This window comes from Myxocyprinus asiaticus, chromosome 18, assembly GCF_019703515.2.
Source record: "Myxocyprinus asiaticus isolate MX2 ecotype Aquarium Trade chromosome 18, UBuf_Myxa_2, whole genome shotgun sequence".
NCBI classification, from domain to species: domain Eukaryota; kingdom Metazoa; phylum Chordata; class Actinopteri; order Cypriniformes; family Catostomidae; genus Myxocyprinus; species Myxocyprinus asiaticus.
In genome coordinates this window covers 33,118,307-33,143,071 of record NC_059361.1, presented here as the reverse complement: position 1 = coordinate 33,143,071, position 24,765 = coordinate 33,118,307, and the positions used below count along the sequence as shown (strand labels likewise).

At 41.1% G+C, this 24,765-nt stretch overlaps 1 protein-coding gene across 2 annotated transcripts in view; it reads right to left on the bottom strand.

The window, feature by feature from the left end:
- LOC127455817 (fibrillin-1-like) overlaps nucleotides 1-24,765 on the bottom strand; it is a 135,344-nt gene that overhangs the window by 64,784 nt on the left and 45,795 nt on the right. Inside the window, exons 17-32 of one of the 2 annotated variants that reach the window (XM_051723968.1) lie at nucleotides 19,859-20,011; nucleotides 12,406-12,459; nucleotides 11,508-11,633; nucleotides 11,299-11,424; nucleotides 10,747-10,866; nucleotides 10,404-10,541; nucleotides 9,917-9,967; nucleotides 9,654-9,779; nucleotides 9,290-9,517; nucleotides 5,794-5,919; nucleotides 5,418-5,546; nucleotides 5,205-5,330; nucleotides 4,827-4,952; nucleotides 4,212-4,334; nucleotides 1,982-2,107; nucleotides 1,506-1,631 (exon numbers count right to left, since the gene is read on the bottom strand). In XM_051723968.1, the coding sequence (XP_051579928.1) occupies nucleotides 1,506-1,631; nucleotides 1,982-2,107; nucleotides 4,212-4,334; nucleotides 4,827-4,952; nucleotides 5,205-5,330; nucleotides 5,418-5,546; nucleotides 5,794-5,919; nucleotides 9,290-9,517; nucleotides 9,654-9,779; nucleotides 9,917-9,967; nucleotides 10,404-10,541; nucleotides 10,747-10,866; nucleotides 11,299-11,424; nucleotides 11,508-11,633; nucleotides 12,406-12,459; nucleotides 19,859-20,011 (2,004 nt within the window). Of the gene's footprint in view, nucleotides 1-1,505; nucleotides 1,632-1,981; nucleotides 2,108-3,246; nucleotides 3,998-4,211; nucleotides 4,335-4,826; nucleotides 4,953-5,204; nucleotides 5,331-5,417; nucleotides 5,547-5,793; nucleotides 5,920-9,289; nucleotides 9,518-9,653; nucleotides 9,780-9,916; nucleotides 9,968-10,403; nucleotides 10,542-10,746; nucleotides 10,867-11,298; nucleotides 11,425-11,507; nucleotides 11,634-12,405; nucleotides 12,460-19,858; nucleotides 20,012-24,765 lie in introns of those variants that run through there. The other variant, XM_051723969.1, reaches the window with a different exon arrangement.

Sequence of the window (24,765 nt, the reverse complement as noted above, 5' to 3'; positions counted from 1 at the left end):
CCACACTCCCTCCACCGGCTTGATGTCTTTGCACAGTGTATCCTGGTGCCATTACTTCCCCAGGTAAATGGTGCACACGTACACAGCCGTCCACGGGATGTAAAAGAAAATGGGACTCGTCGGAACAGGCAACCTTCTTCCACTGCTCCAAGGTCCAGTTCTAACGCTTGTGTGCCCATTGTGGGCATTTTCGGCAGTGGACGGGGTCATCATGGACACTCGCGTTAGCCATATGCAGCCCCATATGCAGCAGGGTGCTATGCACTGTGTGTTGTGACACGTTCCTCCCGTAACCATTATTAAAACTTTCTGTGACTTGTGCCACAGTAGACCTTCTGTCAGTTCTGACCAGATGGGATAGCCTTTGTTGCCCTTGTGCATCGATGAACCTTGGGCATCCAACACCCTGTTGCCGGTTTGTGGTTTGTCCCTCCTCAGACCACTGTCGGTAGGTACTCACCACTGCTGACCAGGAGCACCCCACAAGCCTTGCTGTTACAGAGATGCTCTGACCCAGTCATCTGGCCATAACAATTTGACCCTTGTCAAAGTTGCTCAGGTCTTTACTCCTGCCCATTTCTCCTGCATTCAACACACTGACTACGAGAACTGACTGTTCGCTTACCATCTAATCTACCCAGACCTTGACATGTGGCCTTGTTAAGAGATTATCAAGCTTCACCTGTGAGTGGTCATAATGTTTTGGCTCAATGGTGTATAGAGACCAGAATATCATAGAAACTTAGGGATGGACTTGGTCAAGTAAGCAACCACCTAGCAACGCGAAAAAACACACTCCAAACACTTATGCATTGTGGCAGTGAGTTTTGCATGGGCAAACACCACTCACATTTTATTCAGGAAAAACAGTCTAACACTAACAGTTAGAATAAACTGACGCTGGACATGTATACATACACACTTCCATACAGTACCATCTGGCAGAGGGTATGTGTATGTGTTTCTTGACTCTCTTCAGTGATGTAATGTTATAATGTGATCAACTAGCAAGCAGTGTCTGACAGCGCATTGTAAACTCTCGACAAGAGTGTTTGAGTTTATTTATGGGTTGGCTTGTGCTGATTTGACTAGTATTAGTCAAATAGCATTTGATTAGTATCTCAAATGCACACTTGTACACTAGGGCACACCCTCCAACAATTAATTCTCTTTTCTCCCTAATTGTTTTTATTTCTAATACTTTGTGTTTTATGCATTTTATTTTCTATTTATTTTAGTTCTATTTTATTCTCTTATTTAATTTTTACTGTTTATTTTATTCTATGTATGTGACATTTATTTGTTTTTATATATTTTATGTAAAGCATTTTGTAAACTGTTTTAAAAGGTACTATATAAATACTAACTTGCTTTTTACATGCTTTAGTCAGTCTCAGCTCTAAGGTTCAGTGTATTTGAGCTGAGCTCTATATTACAAACACAGCCTGACAGCACACAGCTGTGAAACATGAGTGTGTGTGTGTGTGTGTGTGTCTGTGTCTCACCTGTACAGCCGGTGGTCCCCTTCCTAACAGAGAATCCCAGGTCACAGTGACAGATGAAGGAACCCTTCGTGTTCTCACACTTCCCACTCAGACATATGTTTGGATTCAACTCACACTCATTGACATCTAACGCAGAGAGAGAGAGACAGAGAGATTAAAGACTTCAGCAGCATTTTCAAGACAGAATTCTTTCCTTCTGGATGTTTACTTACTGAAAAGTACTGCAGTGGTACCATGATCCACTGAATGTATAAAAAGGTAACACCATGCTACTTTGACAAATACCATGTTACTGAAGGATTACCATATTCATGTACCATGATATTTACATGGCACTACTACCATGGTACTCTGGGTGACTAAATGTTGTTTTTGTTACATACAGCATGATTGGCATTTCTCATCTTTCTGTATCTATGTCTCATTAACAGCTTTACAAAACGAGAGTGTAAACAAATAAATGTGTTCATATTTACCCAGACATGATTTCATATCCTCAGATGACATGAAGCCGTCAAAACACAGACACTGAAATTCTCCCGGGATGTTTGTACACTGGCCACCATCACAAATATCAGGACCGTCTTCACACTCATCGATATCTGCACAAAAACACACACAGCATATATGAGTTTAGTTGTGTGTCTGTGTATTAGTCGGTGTTGGGCACTAGTGTCGCTACAAATCGCAAATCTATTAGTTTAATTCCATTTCTTAGTAGGGAGATGGCAGCATTGCTGTTTTTAATATAAAAAGTGAAGCTATTTCGTGGATTAAGTAGTGGAGGCGTGTTGTCAAATTCTACAATGTTTAATTTTCCTCAACAATACTAAAAGTAATTTTGTCTATTGTGTCACCTCGTGCGACCCTGTGTACACATGCATGGACATTGCATTTTGGCTTTGCTATTCGCAAGGCATAATTTCATTTCATTTAAACTGACTGATCTCAGTTCAGAAGAACCTGGGCTGTCAGTAAAGGACTAAACTTTCAATGTATGGAGTCATGTGACCAAACAACATGGCACCGATCACAGGGGAGTGTGTCTTTGGGAGAAATGCCAACAAAACTACATCTGTTAAGAAACCTTATTCAGCTTTTACATTGAAGCCTGTTTGAGTCAAAAGATTAGAGTCTCTAGATTCATCCGATATGCCATTTTTAAAGTTTGAGCAACTTATCATGAAACGCCACACTGGTAAACACAATGTACACTAATATTTACAACAGGACAAGTTTTCATTAGAAATCCTGTATTTACTGTGCATTTTCACACTGAGAAAAAAAATTTTCTTTCAGAGGCTTTATATGGAGTTAGGATGAAAATACGGTGCATTTCGAACTGTTCTGTGACCAGTGAAGACAGATAGCACACTGGAGGTTAAATCATTCACTAAACAGGGAGAAAGGGAGCATCCTTTAACTTACCTATGAAACCAAGTGCATTCAATCCAAACTTCCGATCAAAAGTTCAGTTTCAGGCATGGTTGGCAGACATGGGACAATGATAATCAATACACAGATTCAGAATTTATAATGTTTAAATTGTGATTGGATGATGTTGGCCATTACTTATATCAGAATTACTTATGCTAATTTCTGATTGGTAACATGCTTCAGCACTTGTTATCACTTGCTTGTTTGATAATGCAAAGAGAGAACATTGAGATTATGTTGCCAAAGTAGAAAAAACATTGTAACATAAAAGTCAAATCATGTCAAATAATTTTTATTTGTATAGTTTTATTTGTGCTTTTCCCAGTACAGATTGTTCCAAAGCAGCTTTACACAAAATCAGCTGTAATGTCTGTAACATCTCAAAAACATAAATAATCAACACTCCTGGAAACATAATAAACAATTTGATAAAAAACAAAAAAAAATCCTATAGCTTGGTAACATCTTAGTCCCACTGTCCATATATGTGGACATACATTTTTGAGGATTTTTTATGTTTGTTGCATGTTTATAAGGTGCTAGTTGCAAATCAAAAAAGTAAATGGAAAATGCACACAGCAGTCCTGCTCAGGTCTCAGGAGGATAATTTGGACTAGCGACAATGCTCTTTTGAGACGTTGCTTATCAATGGGTGAAACAGTCTTAAAAGTGAATCATTAAGGTTCTTTGATTTCAAATAAACATGCATTTTTGTAATATTTAACACATATCACAGCATGATAGGTTTTTTCTTAATTAGCGATTCCTATTATTTTTTATAGCAATATGCTATACCTATATATTGAATATGTACCCTCTCTTTTTTTTTTTTTTTTTTTTTTTTATATGTAAATTGTAGACTCCAACAGACATAAAGGTGACCTGGACACAAAGGTCAACTCAGTGTAACATGCTGCAGAAGCTGAATATGCAGAAGTGTCACTGACTGAATGTCCTAAAAGTTCTGCTGCCATCTGCCAGCACTTATTTGTGTGAAGCAGGATTCAGCGCTCTTGTTTACATTAAGACCCAATACAGATTCAAGATTTTGGAACCTAAAAAATGGGTTACAAACCAAAAAGATTGAGAATTCCTGCTCTAAATGATAATAGTAGCAAAGTACTACAGATTAGCTCATTTTGCTTGAGAGTATTTGGTAGTTTAACTTGCTATATTTTTTGAGTAGATTTCCCAACACTGGTAGTGTGTGTATAAGTGTTGTGCGTAGTTTTGTATATTATTGGGTCTGTGCCTGTGTGTGCTTCTCACCAGTACAGCTCCTGAGGTCAGGCATAAGGGCATAACCACGACGACAGCTGCACTCGTAACTTCCCTCTGAGTTTGTGCAGAAAGTCTCACAGCCACCATTCTCGATAGTGCACTCATCAATATCTGAAACACACACTCATGTCACTATATTCACTCAAAGCTGCTGAAATACTACATAACACATCATAATACACAGGAAAATGTTATTGTTCAGAGGTTGCTCTTTCATAGTTCAGGACAATTAATGGATTTTTGAATGGAGTTATGTTTCATTTAAGTATCAACTTTGTCTCATATGTTTCTCCTAAATTTCCTTTTAGGAGAAATAAAAATAGACACAAATGAGTAATTTGTTGATTTATAGTAAGAGTATAGAGCTATAAAATGTATGTGGATAGCATAGCTCAGATCATTTTTTGTCTTGTAAGAATTTGATGAAAAATGTTTGATTTCATATTGAGATCTTATACTTCTGATTGCAGACTTTGGTCTCTTGTGAAATCTCTATGTGCTCTCAATTTAATCTCATTGCTATGTAGGAGAAACAACTGAAATATTAAAGAGATCTCTGGAGATCTTTGCGTGCGTGTGTGTGTGTGTGTGTGTGTGTCTTACCCACACAAGAGAGTCTGTCTTCAGTGGATTTGTATCCGGTATTACAGGAGCACTGATAGCGTCCGATCATGTTCACACACTGACCATTCTTACATAGTTTGTCACTCAGTTCACACTCATTAATATCTGCAGAAGAAACATAAAAACACCATTATCCTTTACTAGCACAATTAACATGATGTAAGAGGCATGTCTGTGACCTTAGTGACATGTCTCGCTGCTTTTTCTGTGACTCAGGCCATCAGCAAATTTAAAAACAGATCTATTTTTTAAAACCTGACTTGAGACACCTGCCTCCAGTTTGGAAAAGAGCTAGAATGTAAGACATCATAACAGAAACCATTAACACTAACCACATACAGACACTCACACACTGACCTAAACACGCGGATCCATCTGGAGCAATATCATGGCCGACTGGACACTCACACCGGAAGCTGCCCTCTGTGTTAATGCATTCACCACCTCTACACAACAGAGGGTTGCGTTCACATTCATCAATGTCTGAAACACAAAGACACCAACACTAAAATAATTTCTTTACAATACAGGTTTTACTGTAGATGCTTGTGTAGAGTGTGTGAGTCTCACCCATGCAGTTCTTCATCATCATGACACCGCTCTCGTATCCAGGGTAACACTCACACTGAAAATCACCTGCTGTATTCACACACGTGCCGTGACCACACAGGTCAGGAGAGATGCGACACTCATCGATATCTGCACACACACGTAAAAAACAAAACGCACTCTTCGCTGTGACTGAAAAAAATGAAGTCATTGTGTCTATAATTTAGACAAGTGATGTCTCATTCGCAAATGAGAATAAGGCTCTTTTGAGGTATTGCTTGTCTCTATTATTGAGACAAGGTCTCAGAATAAGTGAACATAGAATAGTCTGTAACCCTGGAATAAATCTGATCTAATTTAGTCATGGTAAAGAGATCTCGACTGAGTGTAAACTAACCTGTGCAGTTTCTCTCATCAAAATCCAGAGCGAAGCCACCGTCACACCTGCAGCGAAAGCTTCCGATGGTGTTCCTGCACCGACCGTTGGTGCACAAACTGTGAATCATTTTACACTCATTTATATCTGCAGAGAAACAAGATTATTGATGAGTCAACATGATTGAATGAGTGAGTGAGAGAGTAAGCGAGTGTTATGTCACTCAGGCCACATCCACACTGCATGAGCAGTGTATACTCTTGTTTATTCATTCATTCAGTTCTTTACTGGAGTGACAACCACATTCTACAACCCAATTTGCTGATGAGAAAGTCTGGTAATGACAACTGAATTTACATAAAATCTGCCTAGTCTGTACAGAACCAAAAATGTAGGTGTTTATTAGACCTGGCAGAATTAACGTGTTAACGCGTGATTCATTTGAAAAGATTCATGTTTAAATTTTTCTTAAAAGCAATTAACGCATTTATACATTAATTACCGTTAATACAACATAAACCAGCATAAACACTGGTTGGAAGGTCGGAACCTTTGTAATGTGTCCGCCTGGAGTCATTACACTGATGCACACTTCACAACACATACACACAGCAGCGCTTCCCTGTCAGTGATAAAATGATGGAGAAAGAACCTCTTAATGCTATTTGATGTACAAAACAAGCCCAGATGGGACCTATGTAAGGCGCAGAGTGGCGTTCAAAGTGGCGTTTGATGCTTGCGTTGACGCTCTGACGCAAATCATGAACGACTTCATGATTGCTGTAACAAACCAGATAGCCACAGTCTACCGGCAGATTAATATTGTGGATATGAGAGTTTAAGAGATTTCATGCTCATGAATATGCAACCTATGGGGAAATTAGTTCTTTCAAAAAGTCAACTTAGACTTTGGGAAATGTTTAATATTACTTGAATTGGTGATAATTTAAGTATTATCAAAATCTGCAATTAATTGTGATTAACTAAAAAATCCTGCGATTAACTGTGATAAAAAAAACTTTTATCGACTGACAGCACTGGTATTAATACATTGGACTAGTTCACAAATTTTGATACGGTCAGTAGGTCTTGTCCTGTGTTCGTGTGTGTGTGAGATATCGTGACCGGCTTCAGTAAATGGTATATTGCTCTCTTGTGGCCTCCAATGTATTATGCCAGACTGTTAAACAGAAGCCCAACTGAGTGAATTGGAAAGCACGCAAATTGGGCTTCTAATTTAAATGTCAGCTAATTTTAATATATCGATGCCTCAAAATATATAAATAAAATAACATGCTGATCAATAATCAATATATCGATATTTTATAACATCCCTACTGTCAACTGCTCTTTACCTAAAACGGCTGAATGTTAATACATCTCCGGTCACAAAGGTTAGTTTGGTCGAAAATAGCGAACAGTAAAAGAGTCGGCATCCATATTTCTTGTTTACAGTTGCGAGACACAAAAATATTGCTATGGTTATTATCACTATGTTAAGTACTGGGGCCAGATACACAAAAAAATTTTAAGGCGCAGCCACATTTATCTTTGCATGGTGAAATTCTGTGGGCGAAATACAGTCATATCAATGGGAATCCGTGCGATCAAGTATTTCGCATGATGGACTTCTGGTGGCGAAGATTTTCCCTCACGGATTTCACGTGGAGTTCAAATTTAGTGAACTTTAACAGGTGAATTTGCCGTGTTGACTAATAGGAAGTTGCTTGGTTTGACAGTGACTTTTGTGTGGGTGGTGCTTCATGCACAGCTACACTGAATATTCACAATGGACACGGATAACATTTTAGCAGTGAGTTTCTTTATAACTTTGTGACAAGGAGGAAGGCGTGGCCGGGCCGTGAGGATGGACGACTGGTGCTGAGTTACCCCAATCAGCCAGGAGGGGGATAAAGAGGAGCCGGAGACACCAGTGAGAGAGAGAGAGAGTTGTACACAGCTCACAAACGTGTGCATTCTATGTTGGGCCAGGACAGCCAACAGTGTGAGCATCACATGGAGCTGTGTGTGTGTGCCGGTGTTTATTGAAAAGCATTCTTATGTTGTGTTTAAGTTGATCATTAAAGTCCTATGTGAAGTGTTCACCCGGTTCCCGCTTCCTTCTTCAATAGGGAAGGCAGTGAATCTGCCACAAACTTCACTCTCCTAAAGTTTAAAGCGCAGCATTAAAAAGACTGCTTGGCAATTAGTTTTTGCTTGTTTCACACGCTCAATTTTCGCCCACACTTTCTTCGCCTGCGGAATTTCACAAGGCAAAGGTAAAAGTTAGGAATAAAATCCTTCTTATCTACTACTTTGTTCTTAATTTCTAACTTAAAGAAAAAGTAATTAATATCTTGTATTCCCGACAAGACTTCTTAAGAATGTTCTTATGAATGCTCTTTATTAATTGCACTTCTTATAATATATCCTAAGAACTAGGGCTGGTTGATATAAAGATATATATCGTGGCAATGATATAAAGTGTCAGTCAACAGAGAATTTGCTATATCGTGTATATTGCGGTATGTAAATATCCATGTGTGTGCAGCGTGGGCAGGGCTTCACGTAGAGAAATTAAGAAACATGGACAGGGTTTTTATGGCATTAAAATTTTTCCACCCAAGCAAATTCAATGACATCCATCTTGTGTTCGGCAAATCACAAGCGCTTAATATTCTTCTCATCTGACACGTTCACTTGTGTTTCATGTCTGCCCTTTCTCTCTTGAGCACAGAAGTGTGTGCGAGTCCAGCAGGCTTCCCGTTCACAAAAGCTGACATAGAGCAGAAAAATTTAATCTGCAAATGGTGTCGCACGGCAATAATCACTTGTAATACAAGCAACGTGTTTTACCTCCTCAAAATGAAGCACGCAAAAGAATGAAAGCATTAATTTGGTCATATACTGTATGTTTATTTTGCAAGAAGTGTTTATTTTCGCTGGATTTTTTTATGTTTTATTTTCTTTGTTGCATTGCTTTGGAAAGATCTTGAGTTTCTTGAGGAAAGTTTATAATAATAACAATATTGGTCAACAACATATCAGACTGTGAACATAATCAGAAATGTGGCATAATGTGAAATTTATCATTATGGTAAGAATGATTTAAAACCACATTGATTGTTTTTTTAGCTGTTTTTTTTTACTTTGACTCATATAAACATTTATATGAGAGGAAGTATATGGAAGTATTTAATTCATTTAAGGCAGTACTATATGTTTTTTTTAATATATAACCAATTTTTATTGATTTCCCCCCAAAACAATTACTATATCGTGACATACTGTACATTGTTATCATTATATTAAATTACTCATATCATGATTTAAGATTTTGGTCATATCGCCCTCCCCTACTAAGAACTTTCTAAATGTTTTTCTTAAGATTTTTGTTAATCCAGCCCTTGGTTTACATACACACATGGAACAAACATTTAAAGGATTAACTGCATTCAATTGAGCTTGTCACTCCCAAAACTTTGCAGTGGTTACGCAGTCTCTCTGTCTCTCGTACCTTTAAGGAACGGTTTTCCGTTGATAAAGTCTCCACGGTGGGCAAATCCTGGACCCCGTGGGCAGAGCTGAGTGTATTCTGGTGATCCTTTCCCTGGACACTCGTCACATTCCGGGCCCCAAGCTAAGCCTACCGAACAGCAGCACGCATCCACGCGATGCCTTCCAGGAATCGGAGCACCACAGCGCTCGTCGAAGTGTGTGAGGTAACACAGCTCAGTGCGCAGGTCTGCAACACAAACAAACACACACATCAAATACGCAATACACTAATACTTCCATAGAAATAAAACACAATCAAAAAGCATGCAGCATGCTTCTTCAAACAGAAGCAGCTGGTTTGATGTACTCCCTGGTCTACGTACCGACACAAGTTCTTCCAGAGGCGTCTAAAGTCATGCCGCTGGGACACTGACACACAAACGAGCCGTCCGTGTTCACACACTTTCCATTAATACACACACCAGCAAACACCTCACACTCATTCACATCTGGACAGAAGCAAACATACACATATAAAGCATGTGAAAATAAGACTTTTGATTCTGAGTTTTACTGAAAGCTCAATTTGAGAGTTAATTCATGAAAACTCAGTGAATACTTAATGTAGTTTAGCATGAGCTCTCACCCTCACAGATTGTTCCCTTGGTCCGTGCATATCCTTTAGAACAGAATGCATCTGAAATCACACATTTACACTTTAGATCAAAAATGCTGAGTGCAGTCTTTTTTCAGATCACAAACACATTCTCAGCATCAAAGCTATATAATCCACATCACTGGTTAGGGGTTAAGGGTGTTTTACATGGTCTGCAAGTAACTGCAAGTTGTCAATTAATTTTCAAAAGTAGAGATGCAGCAGAATGGAGGCGGCACTGAGAGCAACACCGCTTGTCAAGCTCATTCACGAGAATTCTGACGCTTCGTGAAATCTGGTGGTTACATAGAGCAGATGCTCCAGATTAAAAAGAAACCAAATATAATGTGATGTGATGTATAGATTTTTATTTACATTCTTTTTCATATATATCAACTGAATTAATGGCAAATAATCGATGACTGATTAATCATTAACAACCCTAATGTGCAGAGAGATTTCCATTTGTTCATCTTACCTGGTTCACACTTGGCACATGGAGATCCCCACGCTGCCCCCATTGATGCACAACAGTGAGACTTCAGTGTTGCTCCATTGATATTGATTTCACACTGTCCATTTACCACCTTCAACCAACACGTACCCTTAGTGGTCTCTGAAACACACACAAAAACACAGCACATACAAACACAAACACATGTAAGACCCTTATAACACACAGATCTACATACACTAGGAATCAAAACTAAACTTTATCATTATGACACGTTATCATACAAAAAGATGAATCTGTAAAATGCTGTGTGACAGAAACAGAGAGAGAGAGAGAGAGAGAGAGAGAGCAGTTGAGCATTACTCACCTACACACAGAGTTCCTGAGCTGTCCAATGAGCTTCCAGTAGAACACAAACATACAAACGACCCTGGACTGTTCTTACACTCGCCGTTAACACAAGGATTGGTCAAACACTCATCAATATCTAAACAAACACACACAAGAACATCAGGAGTGACAGAAAGACTCAATTATCCCAGTCTGACATCTGTGATTATTACATGTCTCTCTGGAATACTTGATTATGATTGGTCAATGGCAGATGTCTGTAGTTAAGTATTTACGTATAATAATGCTAAACTGTATAATCATCTGTTGTCCCATGCAAGTGATTTCCTGCACAGCTGTGCTGGCTTCATGTCTCTCATATCACTCCACACCCTCTTTCTCCTCACATATTAAAGAAATTTACACTCAAATAAAGTTTTCATGTCCATTTTTTTTTTTTTTGGTAAGTAGCTGGGTCATGTTCAGTTAGGGTTCATTTCCTGATAATGACTGACTGACTGTATATCATCCCTTACTTACATCATGTAAAGTTCACTGTAGTGAAATGTGCACTTGTGATGTGACCCACCTTCACACACCTCTGTTTCGGGCTGAAAGGTGTAGCCCTTGGGACAGTGACATGTGAAACTGCCTGGCGTGTTTCTACACAAACCATTTTCACACAGATGTCTGTTCATCATACACTCATCCACATCTGAAACACACACATACACACTCATCAGGGGAAACATCTCTTTTTGTCTGAGATAATAATATCTACATATATAATTCACTGACCGATGCAGGTTTTGCCAGTGATGTCCACCTCAAAGCCAAGATTACAGTTACATTTGTATGTTCTCAACATGTTCTCACAAACACCGTTCTGACAGATGTCAGGATCCAGCGCACACTCGTTTATATCTGACACAGAGAGAGAGAGAGAGAGAGAGAGAGACAGAGAGAGGGACAGTTCAGCACTGAGCCACAAACAGATATAACACAAATATATGTACAATACCTGTCTGAATGTCCATTTCACATTTAACCTCAAAATTATAACAAATGAAAAATGCAAATTGTGACAATGCAAAAAAATGTTATGGTACAAAAAATACATTTCATTTTCTTTAGGGAAAATATATATATTTTTATATAAATGTTTATATTTATCTTTCTTAATTATATACTGTACATTTTATTATAGATTTTTTATCATGTACAATTACATACAATATAATAATTGATATTAATATAAAAAGGTTTATACATTTTTCAAAATGTTAGAATATTTGGTTAAGGTTTGGTTTGACAGTTTTTTTAATTTTGCATTTTGTCAACAAAATTTTTTTTGGGCTGACTAAAATTATATTCCATTTTATTCAAAGTAAAAAGGACTCAAATTAATATCACATGATGAAATATTGATTAAATTTAAAGGATATTTTCTTCAAAAGAGTAAAACTATGACAACAATTTTATGACGAAGTATGTAAAATGTTGCAACAAAACCTAAATATGATATTGGGCTTCTATTTAATATATTTCGTAACTTCCGGCTTCATGTTTGTTATTTCCCGACTTTGTCAATCATCATCTGTCGCAAACAGTATCAGTAACATCGTTGATATCTGATTTCATCGTCTTATCGCCCAGCCCTAGTGTATGTGTGGATGCGATGTGTGTGTGCCTGTACCTCTGCCATCGGTTGTAGTTCCAAGGCCATGGCTGCACAGAGCTGAAAATTCGGCTGGAGAACATGGACAAACATACATATACACAGTTTTAGCAAATGTTTTGCTTGAAAAGTTTAAAGTTTGTGCTATCTTTGTTTCAAATAAATCACACTTAATCCCTGTTCACACCGGCAGCAACATGCAGTGACAAAGAGCCATGATCTCATTAATTTATTTTTAATGAGAGCAGAGTGATTTCCGGCGACAGCGTGACGACAAGATGTTGCCGTGGTATTAGACACCACAAAGTTGGAAGTTTAATTTGATGCAAATGACAAGTGATATTCAGTAATGAATGTGAGATACTAGTGTCGAGTGCAGGTAAAACGGAGGAGAAGTAATAATGTTGTGAGGGATTTCACTGTTCTATATAATTTGTCTGTAACCACATGCACTTGTGGCCAAAAGTTTGAAATAATGTACAGATTTTGCTCTTATGGAAAGAAATTGGTACTTTTATTCACCAAAGTGGCATTCAGTGTGGTGATCACACTGTATAGTCAGGACATTAATAACATGAAAAATTACTATTGCAATTTGAAAAAACTCAATTTAAACTTCTTCAAAGAGTTCTCATCAAAAAAATCAACCATGTGCAGAAATGACAGCTTTGCAGATCCTTGGCATTCTAGCTGTCATTTTGTCCAGATACTCAGGTGAAATTTCATCCCACGCTTCCTGTAGCACTTGCCATAGATGTGGCTGTCTTGTCAGGCACTTCTCACGCACCTTACAGTCTAGCTGATCCCACAAAAGCTCAACTGGGTTAAGATCCATAACACTCTTTTCCAATTATCTGTTGTTCAGTGTCTTTGTTTCTTTGCCCATTCTAACCTTTTCTTTTTGTTTTTCTGTTTCAAAAGTGGCTTTTCCTTTGCAATTCTTCCCATAAGTCCTGCACCCCTGAGTCTTCTCTTTACTGTTGTACATGAAACTGGTGTTGAGCAGGTAGAATTCAAAGCTGTCAGCTGAGGACATGTGAGGCATCTATTTCTCAAAATAGAGACTCTGATGTACTTATCCTCTTGTTTAGTTGTACATCTGGCCTTCCACATCTCTTTCTGTCCTTGTTAGAGCCAGTTGTCCTTTGTCTTTGAAGACTATAGTGTACACTTTTGTATGACATTTTTTTTTTTTGGCAATTTCAAGCATTGTAAAGCCTTCATTCCTCAAAACAATGATTGACTGACGAGTTTCTAGAGAAAGCTGTTTCTTTTTTGCCATTTCTGACCTAATATTGACCTTAAGACATGCCAGTCTATTGCATACTGTGGCAACTCAAAAACAAACACAAAGACAATGTTAAGCTTCATTTAACAAACCAAATAGCTTTCAGCTGTGTTTGATATAATGGCAAGTGATTTTCAGGTACCAAATAAGCAGTTTAGCATGATTACTCAAGGATAAGGTGTTGAAGTGGTGGCTGCAGGAAATGGAGCCTGTCTAGATTTGAGCAAAAATGACTTTTTTCAAATAGTGATAGTGCTGTTTTTTACATCAGTAATGGCCTGACTATACTTTGTGGTCAGTTGAATGCCACTTTGGAGAATTAAAGTACCAATTTCCTTCCAAACCAGCTAAATCTGTACATTATTCCAAACTTTTGGCCGCTGGTGTAATTAAAAAAAGAATACAGGTGCATCTCAATAAATTAGAATGTTGTGGAAAAGTTCATTGATTTCAGTAATTCAACTCAAATTGTGAAACTCGTGTATTAAATAAATTCAATGCACACAGACTGAAGTAGTTTAAGTCTTTGGTTCTTTTAATTGTGATGATTTTGGCTCACATTTAACAAAAACCCACCAATTCACTATCTCAAAAAATTAGAATATGGTGACATGCCAATCAGCTAATCAGCTCAAAACACCTGCAAAGGTTTCCTGAGCCTTCAAAATGGTCTCTCAGTTTGGTTCACTAGGCTACACAATCATGGGGAAGACTGTTGCTCTGACAGTTGTCCAGAAGACAATCACTGACACCCTTCACAAGGAGGGTAAGCCACAAACATTCATTGCCAAAGAAGCTGGCTGTTCACAGAGTGCTGTATCCAAGCATGTTAGCAGAAAGTTGAGTGGAAGGAAAAAGTGTGGAAGAAAAAGATGCACAACCAACTGAGAGAACTGCAGCCTTATGAGGATTGTCAAGCAAAATCGATTCAAGAATTTGGGTGAACTTCACAAGGAATGGACTGAGGCTGGGGTCAAGGCATCAAGAACCACCACACACAGACGTGTCAAGGAATTTGGCTACAGTTGTCGTATTCCTCTTGTTAAGCCACTCCTGAACCACAGACAACGTCAGAGGCGTCTTACCTGGGCTAAGGAGTAGAAGAACTGGACTGTTGCCCAGTGGTCCAAAGTCCTCTTTTCAGATGAGAGCAAGTTTTGTATTTCATTTGGAAACCAAGGTCCTAGAGTCTGGAGGAAGGGTGGAGAAGCTCATAGCCCAAGTTGCTTGAAGTCCAGTGTTAAGTTTCCACAGTCTGTGACGATTTGGGGTGCAATGTCATCTGCTGGTGTTGGTCCATTGTGTTTTTTGAAAACCAAAGTCACTGCACTCGTTTACCAAGAAATTTTGGAGCACTTCATTCTTCCTTCTGCTGAAAGATGCTGATTTCATTTTCCAGCAGGATTTGGCACCTGCCCACACTGCCAAAAGCACCAAAAGTTGGTTAAATGACCATGGTGTTGGTGTGCTTGTCTGGCCAGCAAACTCACCAGACCTGAACCCCATAGAGAATCTATGGGGTATTGTCAAGAGGAAAATGAGAAACAAGAGACCAAAAAATGCAGATGAGCTGAAGGCCACTGTCAAAGAAACCTGGGCTTCCATACCACCTCAGCAGTGCCACAAACTGATCACATCCATGCCATGCCAAATTGAGGCAGTAATTAAAGCAAAAGGAGCCCCTACCAAGTATTGAGTACATATACAGTAAATGAACATACTTTCCAGAAGGCCAACAATTCACTAAAAATGTTTTTTTTATTGGTCTTATGATGTATTCTAATTTTTTGAGATAGTGAATTGGTGGGTTTTTGTTAAATGTGAGCCAAAATCATCACAATTAAAAGAACCAAAGACTTAAACTACTTCAGTCTGTGTGCATTGAATTTATTTAATACATGAGTTTCACAATTTGAGTTGAATTACTGAAATAAATGAACTTTTCCACGACATTCTAATTTATTGAGATGCACCTGTATGCATGGAAAACCATGTCAGAAACTGTTGGCATTCTGTTTATAAATAAAGCACTTTCCCCTCCAAAATCTTCAGTTTTAGCAGCAAGAAAACATCTTGGTTACTGTTGTAACCTCTGTTCCCTGATGGAGGGAACGAGACGTTGTGTCGATGTTGTGACACTAGGGGTCGAACTTGGGAGCCCCAATCACCTCTGATATTTGAGAAAAGGCCAATGAAAATTGGTGAGTGGAATTTGCATGCCACTCCCCCAGACATACGGGTATAAAAAGAGATCGCTTGCATTCACTCATTCAGGTTTGTGCTGAGATGCTGAGACAGTGTCCCGGCCATTTCAGCAGGTAGTTCAGTGTTGTGGCAGGAGGGACACAACGTCTCGTTCACTCCATCAAAGAACGGAGGTTACAACAGTAACCAAGACGTTCCCTATCTGTCACTCACTCGACGTTGTGTCGATGTAGTGACACTAGGGGTCCCTATACAAAATGCCACAACCAGCTGAACTGTGTTACTTGGATCGGCGGTGCAGATGCAGGCAGGCTACCGCGTGCCTAGTAACAAGTACACACAGCCCCATCGTAACCTTCCCAACGCCCCACATAAGTCGCATAGTCCCTCGTACCCCCAAGGGGCATACTTACAATGGGAATAGGTCGCATCAGCTGTTTTGACCTTTTCTCTTTTTTCCTCTTTGAAAATGAAAAGTCACTTAGCTGGGACCATAGATATATTCTCACCGGGGAAGGTGTTCTTTTCCCCCATGGAGAAAGGACACCGCAGAGACCACATCCTGCCCGAAAGGAGGTTAACATGTGGAGAGCACATCACATGGACTTACCAACCAGGAAGTACCACACATGGAAAGGAGTCCCTGCGGTAGGTCCTTCCTGGAAGGGAGGAGCTCTACATGCAAAGCAACTGGTGGCAGAGCAGAGCTCTGCCCAGGGGAAGACATGGGTTTACCGTCAGGGAAACCGTACCATGGAAAACACCTCATATGGGATTACCGACAGGGAACCACTACATATAGAGCACTTATCCCAAGTACAGGGGCTGACCTGACAGGGCATACTTCACGATTATTGGGCCTGGCATCGAATTCCTCCACCGAATTCGCCTGCCGCAGGGTACTGGGGGAGGAAAGACATCCAGGGTTCGCCAGTCACGGGAACTCACGTGGACAAAAAAGTGCACGTTATCCCCTCAGGGAGGGGAAAAGCGCTGTGTGCAAGCGGTACACCCAGCCAGCTGCCCACATATTTACCTTTTCGTACCTGCTAACACATTGGATGAAACTGGCTCAACCCGGAGATTGTAAAATCTCGCAAAGGTATTGGGTGTCACCCAGCCCGCTGCTCTACAGATGTCTGTTAGAGAGGCGTCATTTTTCAGAGCCCAGGAGGATGCCACACTCCTAGTGGAGTGTGCTCATACTCCCAGGGGGCACAGCGCGCCCTGGGCCTGGGGGTGGAGTCTCCACTCTCCTCTGAGCGTCACCTGTCGTGACAGCACATCCGCCAAGCGATTGAGTTCACCTGGGATGTGAGTGGCCCGCAATAATTTCAGTCGCTGCTGACTCCAAAGGAGGAGATGGCGGGCGAGTTGCGACATGCGACGTGAGCATAAACTGCCTTGGTGATTTATATATGCTACCGTTGCCATGTTGTCCATGCGGACTAACACGTGCTTGCCCTGGATCAACGGCCGAAACCTCCTCAGAGCCACCAATACCGCCAGCAACTCGAGGCAGTTGATATGCCAATGCAGTCGAGATCCTGTCCATGAGCCCGAGGCTGCTTGCCCATTGCAAACGGCGCCCCAGCCTGACTTGGATGCGTCTGTTGTGATGACATGACTGGACACTTGTTCTAGGGGAACTCCTGCCCATAGAAATGCAAGGTCCATCCAAGGGCTGAACGTGCGGCGACAGATCGGTGTGATAGCTACGTGATGTGTACCGTGGCACCATGCCCATCTCGGGACATGAGTCTGCAACCAGTGCTGAACCGGTCTCATATGCATCAACCCGAGTGGTGTAACCGCTGCTGAGGATGCCATATACCCCAGGAGCCTCTGAAATTGTTTCAGTGGGACTGCTTTTCTTCCCCTGAATGACTTCAGGCAATTCAGCACCGACTGAGCACGCTCGCTCGTCAGGCACGCCATCATGGTGACTGAGTCCAACTCCATCCCAAGAAAAGAGATGCTCTGCACCGGGGAGAGCTTGCTCTTTTCCAAGTTGACCTGAAGCCCCAATCGGCTGAGGTGTCTGAGCACCAGGTCCCTGTGCGCACACAATAAATCTCGAGAGTGAGCTAGAATCAGCCAGTCGTCGAGATAATTGAGGATGCGGATGCCCACTTCCCTTAGCGGGGCAAGGGCTGCCTCTGCGACTTTCATAAAGACTCGAGGTGACAGGGACAGACCGAAAGGGATGACCTTGTACTGGTATATCTGACCCTCGAAGGCAAACCGAAGGAACGGTCTGTGTCGAGGAAAAATCGAGACATGAAAGTATGCGTTCTTCAGGTCTACTGCTGCGAACTAATCTTGATGCCAGACGCATGACATAATGCGCTTCTGCGTCAGCATTTTGAATGGGAGCTTGTGCAGGGCCCAATTCAAAGCTCGCAGGTCTAAGATTGGCTGCAACCCACCGCCTTTTTTTGGTACGATGAAGTAGGGGCTGTAAAACCCCTTCTTCATCTCGACTGGAGGGACAGGCTCTATCGTGTCCTTCTCTAGAAGGACTGCGATTTCCGCATGCAGAACAGTGGTGTCCTTGCCTGCTACTGAGGTAAAACTGATGCCATTGAACCTGGGCAGGCGCCTGGCGAACTGAATCGCATAGCCGAGTCAGATCATCCTAACGAGCCAGCACGATGGGTTGGAGAGCGCTAACCACGCCTCCAGACTCCGTGCGAGGGGCACCAATGGGACAATCGCTTTTGACATACCTGCAGATGGGGCCTCGTGGTAGGGCAGAACAGGAGCTGCCACGTCAAGAGGCCTTGTGTCCCGAACTCATGGCTGTGCTGAGAGAGATGTTAGAGCACTTACCTCACTCCGTGTACCCACCACTGGACCGGTCTGCGACGGGAGAGGAGACCGGGTGTCCTCGTGGCGCATCACATACATCTGATCATGGGTATGTGTGTGTCGCAGCTGGGTGTGCGAAGGCGGAGGACTCGTGTCCGCAGCACCCCTGCTGTGAGTGTTCGATGTATGGCTGTCATGACAACGATGGCCATAGACACCACGTGTGTGACCCAGAGAATGAGGAAACTGCTCTTTTTTAAAAAAATGAAAGTGCCGGTGCCCCATGGGCATGTGGCGAAATCATAAAAACGAAAGATTCTCCTCCCGGCCCTCCACCAGGGGATGGAGTGGTCTGTGTACCACCTTCTGGTTGACAGCGGGTCTCCTCACCCCTGGGTCGCCCATCTCATCTTTAAAAAGACGCTCTCCATCAGTGCTTACTCTTTTAGAGAAAATAAACTCTTTAAGTGTGGCTGCTGAAGCACCGAGGGGAGAACCCGCTGTAATGCGCCATATATACAACAGCCTTTTTATACACTGCTAGAGGTGAATGGAACGCCAGTGGATTAGTCAACACTGATCGGCTCCGAAGAACAAATCTGAATGAGTGGATGCAAGCCGTCTCCTTTTATACCCGTATGTCCAGGGGAGTGGCATGCAAATTCCACTCGCCAGTTCTCACTGGCCTTTTCTCAAATATCAGAGGTGATTGGGGCTCCCAAGTTCGACCCCTAGTGTCAATACATCGACACAACTTAGAGTAAGTGACAGATAGGGAAAGGATTCCTTATCAAATTACAATGACATATCAGAAATTGTTTGATTCATACATTATATTATGATGCATCGAGCAATGCTGCAGTATACAATATATAAAAACACTCTCCCCTACAGAATGTTAATTTTTAGAGGCCAGAGAATAAACTGATATCTTAGTTTTACCAGCAGTAAATCTCATCTGTGAATTTCAAAAGCTATGTCCAGTTGTTAAGTCCACCAATAACGTTACAGCAACAGCAGTAGGAATGCCTACTAGTGACATACAGTACAAGGACTAGCAACGTCAAGCGACAAAGTTGCTGGCGGTGTGAACTTGGCTTTACTCTGAAATTGTATTATCTAATATAATGACATTTAGACATTTTTAAGTGTGGGGTGTGTGTGTACCTGAGTTCAGGGGTGGGCACGGTTGGCATGGTTCTCCAAATGCATACTCCACGTTGGCACAGCAGCATTCTGATTTGGTGACAGCGCCAAAGAATGGTCGCACACACTGACCCCGTTTATAACCTCCGTAGCACGTGCTGCGCATGTGTGTGTCTGCCAGAGACAAAAACCCACAAAACAGAAAACTTCCTCACCATCACAGTCAACAACAACAACAGTCGAGGGAAATTAAAATAATTTGTTGTGATAAACAGCAATTGACTAAACAGTGCAGGGCAACATTTCAACACTCACAACAAAAGCAAAGTCGTAAAGAATCTGAATTAGGACAATGTGCAGAAGAAATTAAACCAGAGACTATGAACAAATAAAAAAAGCATGTGTGTACGTTTGGAGAGCGAAATCTTATAGAATTTCCCTTTAGGGACATTTAGGAGGTCCTCATTTGTAAAATGCCACTGAAATGGACAAAAGTGCTCTCGAAATTCAAAATAAGGGGACAAAAAATGCTTCTGCAACAAGTTCCTGTTTTTTATTTTTTATTCATAACATCTAATATAGTTACAAATATACAGTACAGGCTACATCACGATCTTCATTTGATTTTTTGCTAAACATTATTTGTAGTGCATCGTACAGATGTTGCCAAGTCAATGGCGGATACTTGTAACATCGATCCGCATAAACGAGCACTCTGCTTTTCTTGCTCTGCATCAGTTCGGGTCGCGCTAAATTCCGTGAGTGTTCGCTCCTCTCATTGAAAATAAAATGTCCTAGTGACTATCGCTCTCTGTGCTCACAGCCCAACTCACTTTTGCTGCTATAGTATCTGTCTGTCTGAAAAGCCTCCTCAATCGCTAGAGGCAGAAAGCATTGGAGGGATGGATGTTATACATTTAGTAAAATAATCCGGTATGAGAAATTACAAAATATAATGTAACCAAATGCTACAATTTACTTATTAATAATATTAATATGTTAATTAATCTGGGAGTCACGTGACACCATGCGAGGTTCGGACACGTGAATGGCGAGCTCTGCGCACTTTGCTTGTTTTAACACTATTAATGTCATAAACCGGTGAGATTTGATACACTCTGTTCCATAACTGTTCTAGGAGGACAGTATGTCAAAGAATTACAAATCCTCGGGCTCTGGAGACATTAAAAGACACTTACATGCTCAAGCTGCAGCTCCTGAAGCCCCGAGCTGGGGGCCGATTTGGTCAGAGAGGTGAGGGAGGTTCAGCAAGAAATTTTGAACATGTCGGCAATGCTGACAAAGGTCGTTGCTGAACTGGAAGATCATAATACGTCGATCGATCACTGCCATGGAGACGGAATTCACTGAGGTGGTTACAAGAGTGGGGGATGTCAAGAAACGGATTGATTATCTGGAATCATCAGAGAGGGAATTATCTGCTAATCCGCTAGCGGATTTGGAGCGCGTCTGGGAGAAGTTGGAGGATATGGAGAACCGTAGCCGGCGGAATAACGTCCATATTGTTGGAAATCTTTTGATGGACTTAATCCTTGATCACAGTGAAGCAAAAGTGTGTAAGCCACCTAGAGCAACATTCACGCTTCAAAGAATGTGTCAAAGTCTTACAGATATTTGGAGACTTTTGAACCCATGTGGTAGGGATTATAATTTTTTTCATCAGTCCATAAAATTTATTCTAGAATAGATTATTTTTTTATATCCAAGTCCCTCATTTCATCTGTTGTTGATTGCTAAATTGGAAACATTTTAGTCTCAGATCATACCATGGTGAGTTTAGAGGTGTTGCCACATATGGAGAAAAGGAAATCATATAGTTGTATTTAAAGTATCCCTTATGCAAAATCCTGAATTCCAACAAATGTTAAAGGCTGAAATCAATGTTTATATGGAGACCAACTGGTCCTCAGTATCCTCTGTGGGCGTGGCTTGAGAGGCACTTAAGGCGGTTCTTAGGGGCTGGATCATACAGTATGACTCCTTCACCAAAAAATCCAAAGCACGAGAACTCGTGGAGTGGAAAGGGAATATTAAAAGTGCCGAGGTAGACCTGAAGCACCGAATGTCGACTGATGGCCTCAGAGAATTGGCCCGATTGAAATACAGGTATAATACTATTTTGTCACGGAAGGTGGAGTTTTGGCTATTCAGGGCAAGACAGTCATACTTTGAGTCGCGGGACAAGGTAGGAAAACTTCTGGCTAGATATACAAAACAGAGAGATTCTTTTTCTACCATTCCCTCTGTGAAATCTGAATTCTATCTTGATCTCTATAGTTCCACGTCTTTGTCTACTGATGAGGATATTATAAATTTGTGGAACAATTAGAACTTCCTAAACTGACAGCTAAGCAAATTCTCTTGATTCTGAGATAACCTTGGAGGAGCTTGGCAAGGTAATTAAGGCCTTGCCTACAGGCAAGGCTCTGGGGCCAGATGGCTTTGCTGCTGAGTTTTTTAGATCTTATGCTAAAGAACTGGCTCCACTTTTGCTATAAGTTTATAAGGAATAATTAAAGAAAGCTTCCGCCAACCATGATGCAAGCCAGGATCAGTCTGATTCTTCAAAAGGACAAAGATCCAAGTGAGTGTAAGAGTTACCGTCCAATTTCCCTGATCCAGTTAGATGTTAAAATATTGTAAAACATTTTGGCCAACCGATTAAGTAAAGTTATGACATCTCACATATAGATCAGGTGGGGTTTATTCGGGGCTGTAGCGGCGTTTCATCAATATCACGTGGTCAGTGGTGAATGATCAGACTCTGGTCACTGCCATCTCATTTGACGCCGAAAAGGCATTTGATATGGTAGAATGGGATTATCTTTTTAAGATTTTGGAAATGTACAGGTTAGGGAATACTTTTATTGGTTGGATTAAGTTACATTATAGACACCCGGCAGAGGCGGGACAAACGAATGGATTAATTTCAGATTATTTTACTCTGGATAGGGGCACTCGGCAGGGTTGCCCTCTTTCCCCATTATTGTTCTGTCTTGCCCTGGAACCATTAGCAGCCGCAATAAGAAAGGAAGGTGGTTTTCCAGGGCTGGTGGCGGGAGGAATGGCGCATAAGCTTTTGCTTAACGCAGATGATATTTTATTATTCGTCCCTGACCCCACTAGATCTATGCCTTGCCTCCACAGAATTATTAATTCCTTTTCTAAGTTCTCAGGATACAGAGTCAACTGGTCTAAATCCAAAGCTTTAGCTCTGACAGCGTACTGCCCAGTAACAGGTTTTCAGTCGGGTGCCTTCCAGTGGCCAAGACAGGGCATTAAGTATTTGAGTATTTTATTCCCAGCAAAAGTTAATTTTGACCCCTTCATAAAAAGTTTTTTTGTGCGATGTGGGCAGGTGGGCTTCATTACATTTATCTATGATTGGGAAGGTTAATGTTATTAAAATGAACTGTAATCCAAAATTCAACTGCTACAATCTCTCCCTGTAGATGTCCCCCTCTCTTATTTCAAGCAATTTGATAGCATAGCGAAGTCCTTCATTTGGAATGGTAAGTGTCCCAGATTACATTTCAATAAGTTACATAGGCCGATTGACAAAGGTGGGTTAGGCCTACCCAAGATTTTGTTTTATTATTATGCATTCGGTCCCAGACATTTGGCTCATTGGTCACTTCCACCTGAGAGAGCCCCTCCCTGGTTTTGTATTGAACAGCAAGTTCTTGCCCCATTTTTGCCATTGCAAAGCCTTTCTATTAAACTAACCGGAGAAGTTAAGTTACACCCGTTATCTCGCATTTGCACACGGTATGGACAAAAGTACCCAGTGTTTAATTCGGACATTTATTTAAATGTTGCCTCGAGCATATGGCTGAACCTAAAATTATGTATTAATAAGTCCCATTTCTGCAGGTCAGAGTGGATTGTGAGGGAGGTTAATATGCTCGGTGACCTATATGAGAGTGTTGAGATCCTTTGAAAATATGGTTCAAAATTTTAGGATTCCCAGATCTCAGTTCTTTAGGTATTTACAGCTGCGCCACCTGCTCTGTACTATTTATGAGCGTAGCATACACCCCCCTAAAGCGGCAGATCCTCTGGAAGTGGTGATTACTGCTTTTGGAAAAGGTCATGAGGCATCAGTGTATTACTCCCAGCTAATTTAGAGTCTGGGGGACAGAGCTTTAACTTCTCTCAGGAGATTATGGGAGAAAGATTTAAACTTGGTATTGGAAGAGGGAGTGTGGGCTTGGATTCTAAAAAAACGTCAAGTCTACATCTATTGATGCCCACTAGATGCCCACACAATGTAAATTGTCTGATGCAATATAAGATTTTACATAGAGTCCATTGGACCCCCTCTAGATTGTATAGGCTTGGTCTTAAAGACACACCCACCTGCTGGTGATGTCAATCAGAAGACGGGGACACAACCCATGTTTTTTGGGGATGTGTTAAGATCCAAGAAGTTTGGTTGAGGGTTCAAAGATTTATGTGTCACGTTTTGGGCACTCCATTTTCATTTTGCCCCAGACTCTGTACCTTAGACGATGGGGCGGTCATTAATATTGGGGATAGACATTTAAAAAGTTGGATCCTAGCTGGAGTTATGATCGGCAGATGGCCCATTTTTGTTTGTTTTTTTGTGCTGGTTCCACTAGCGGCTGGTGCTTGTTTTGTGGAGGAACACACCTTCGAGACAATTAAGTGGATGAATCTACATGTTTTTTGTTTATTCCGCTTATGGGCTGGAGTTTGTTTTTTAGATTATCTTCTGTTGTGTAATTCTGTCATACAAATTTTTGTATAGAATCACCGGACTCGAGCAATCCGATGGCAAAGTTGTCGCAGGGAATCTAGTAGGCGTACAAGGACTGTTTGAGTTTAGAGGGATGAATATCGGTTGGCGCTACCGTGCGTGGGGTTAATGCGCACGTTTTTCTTTT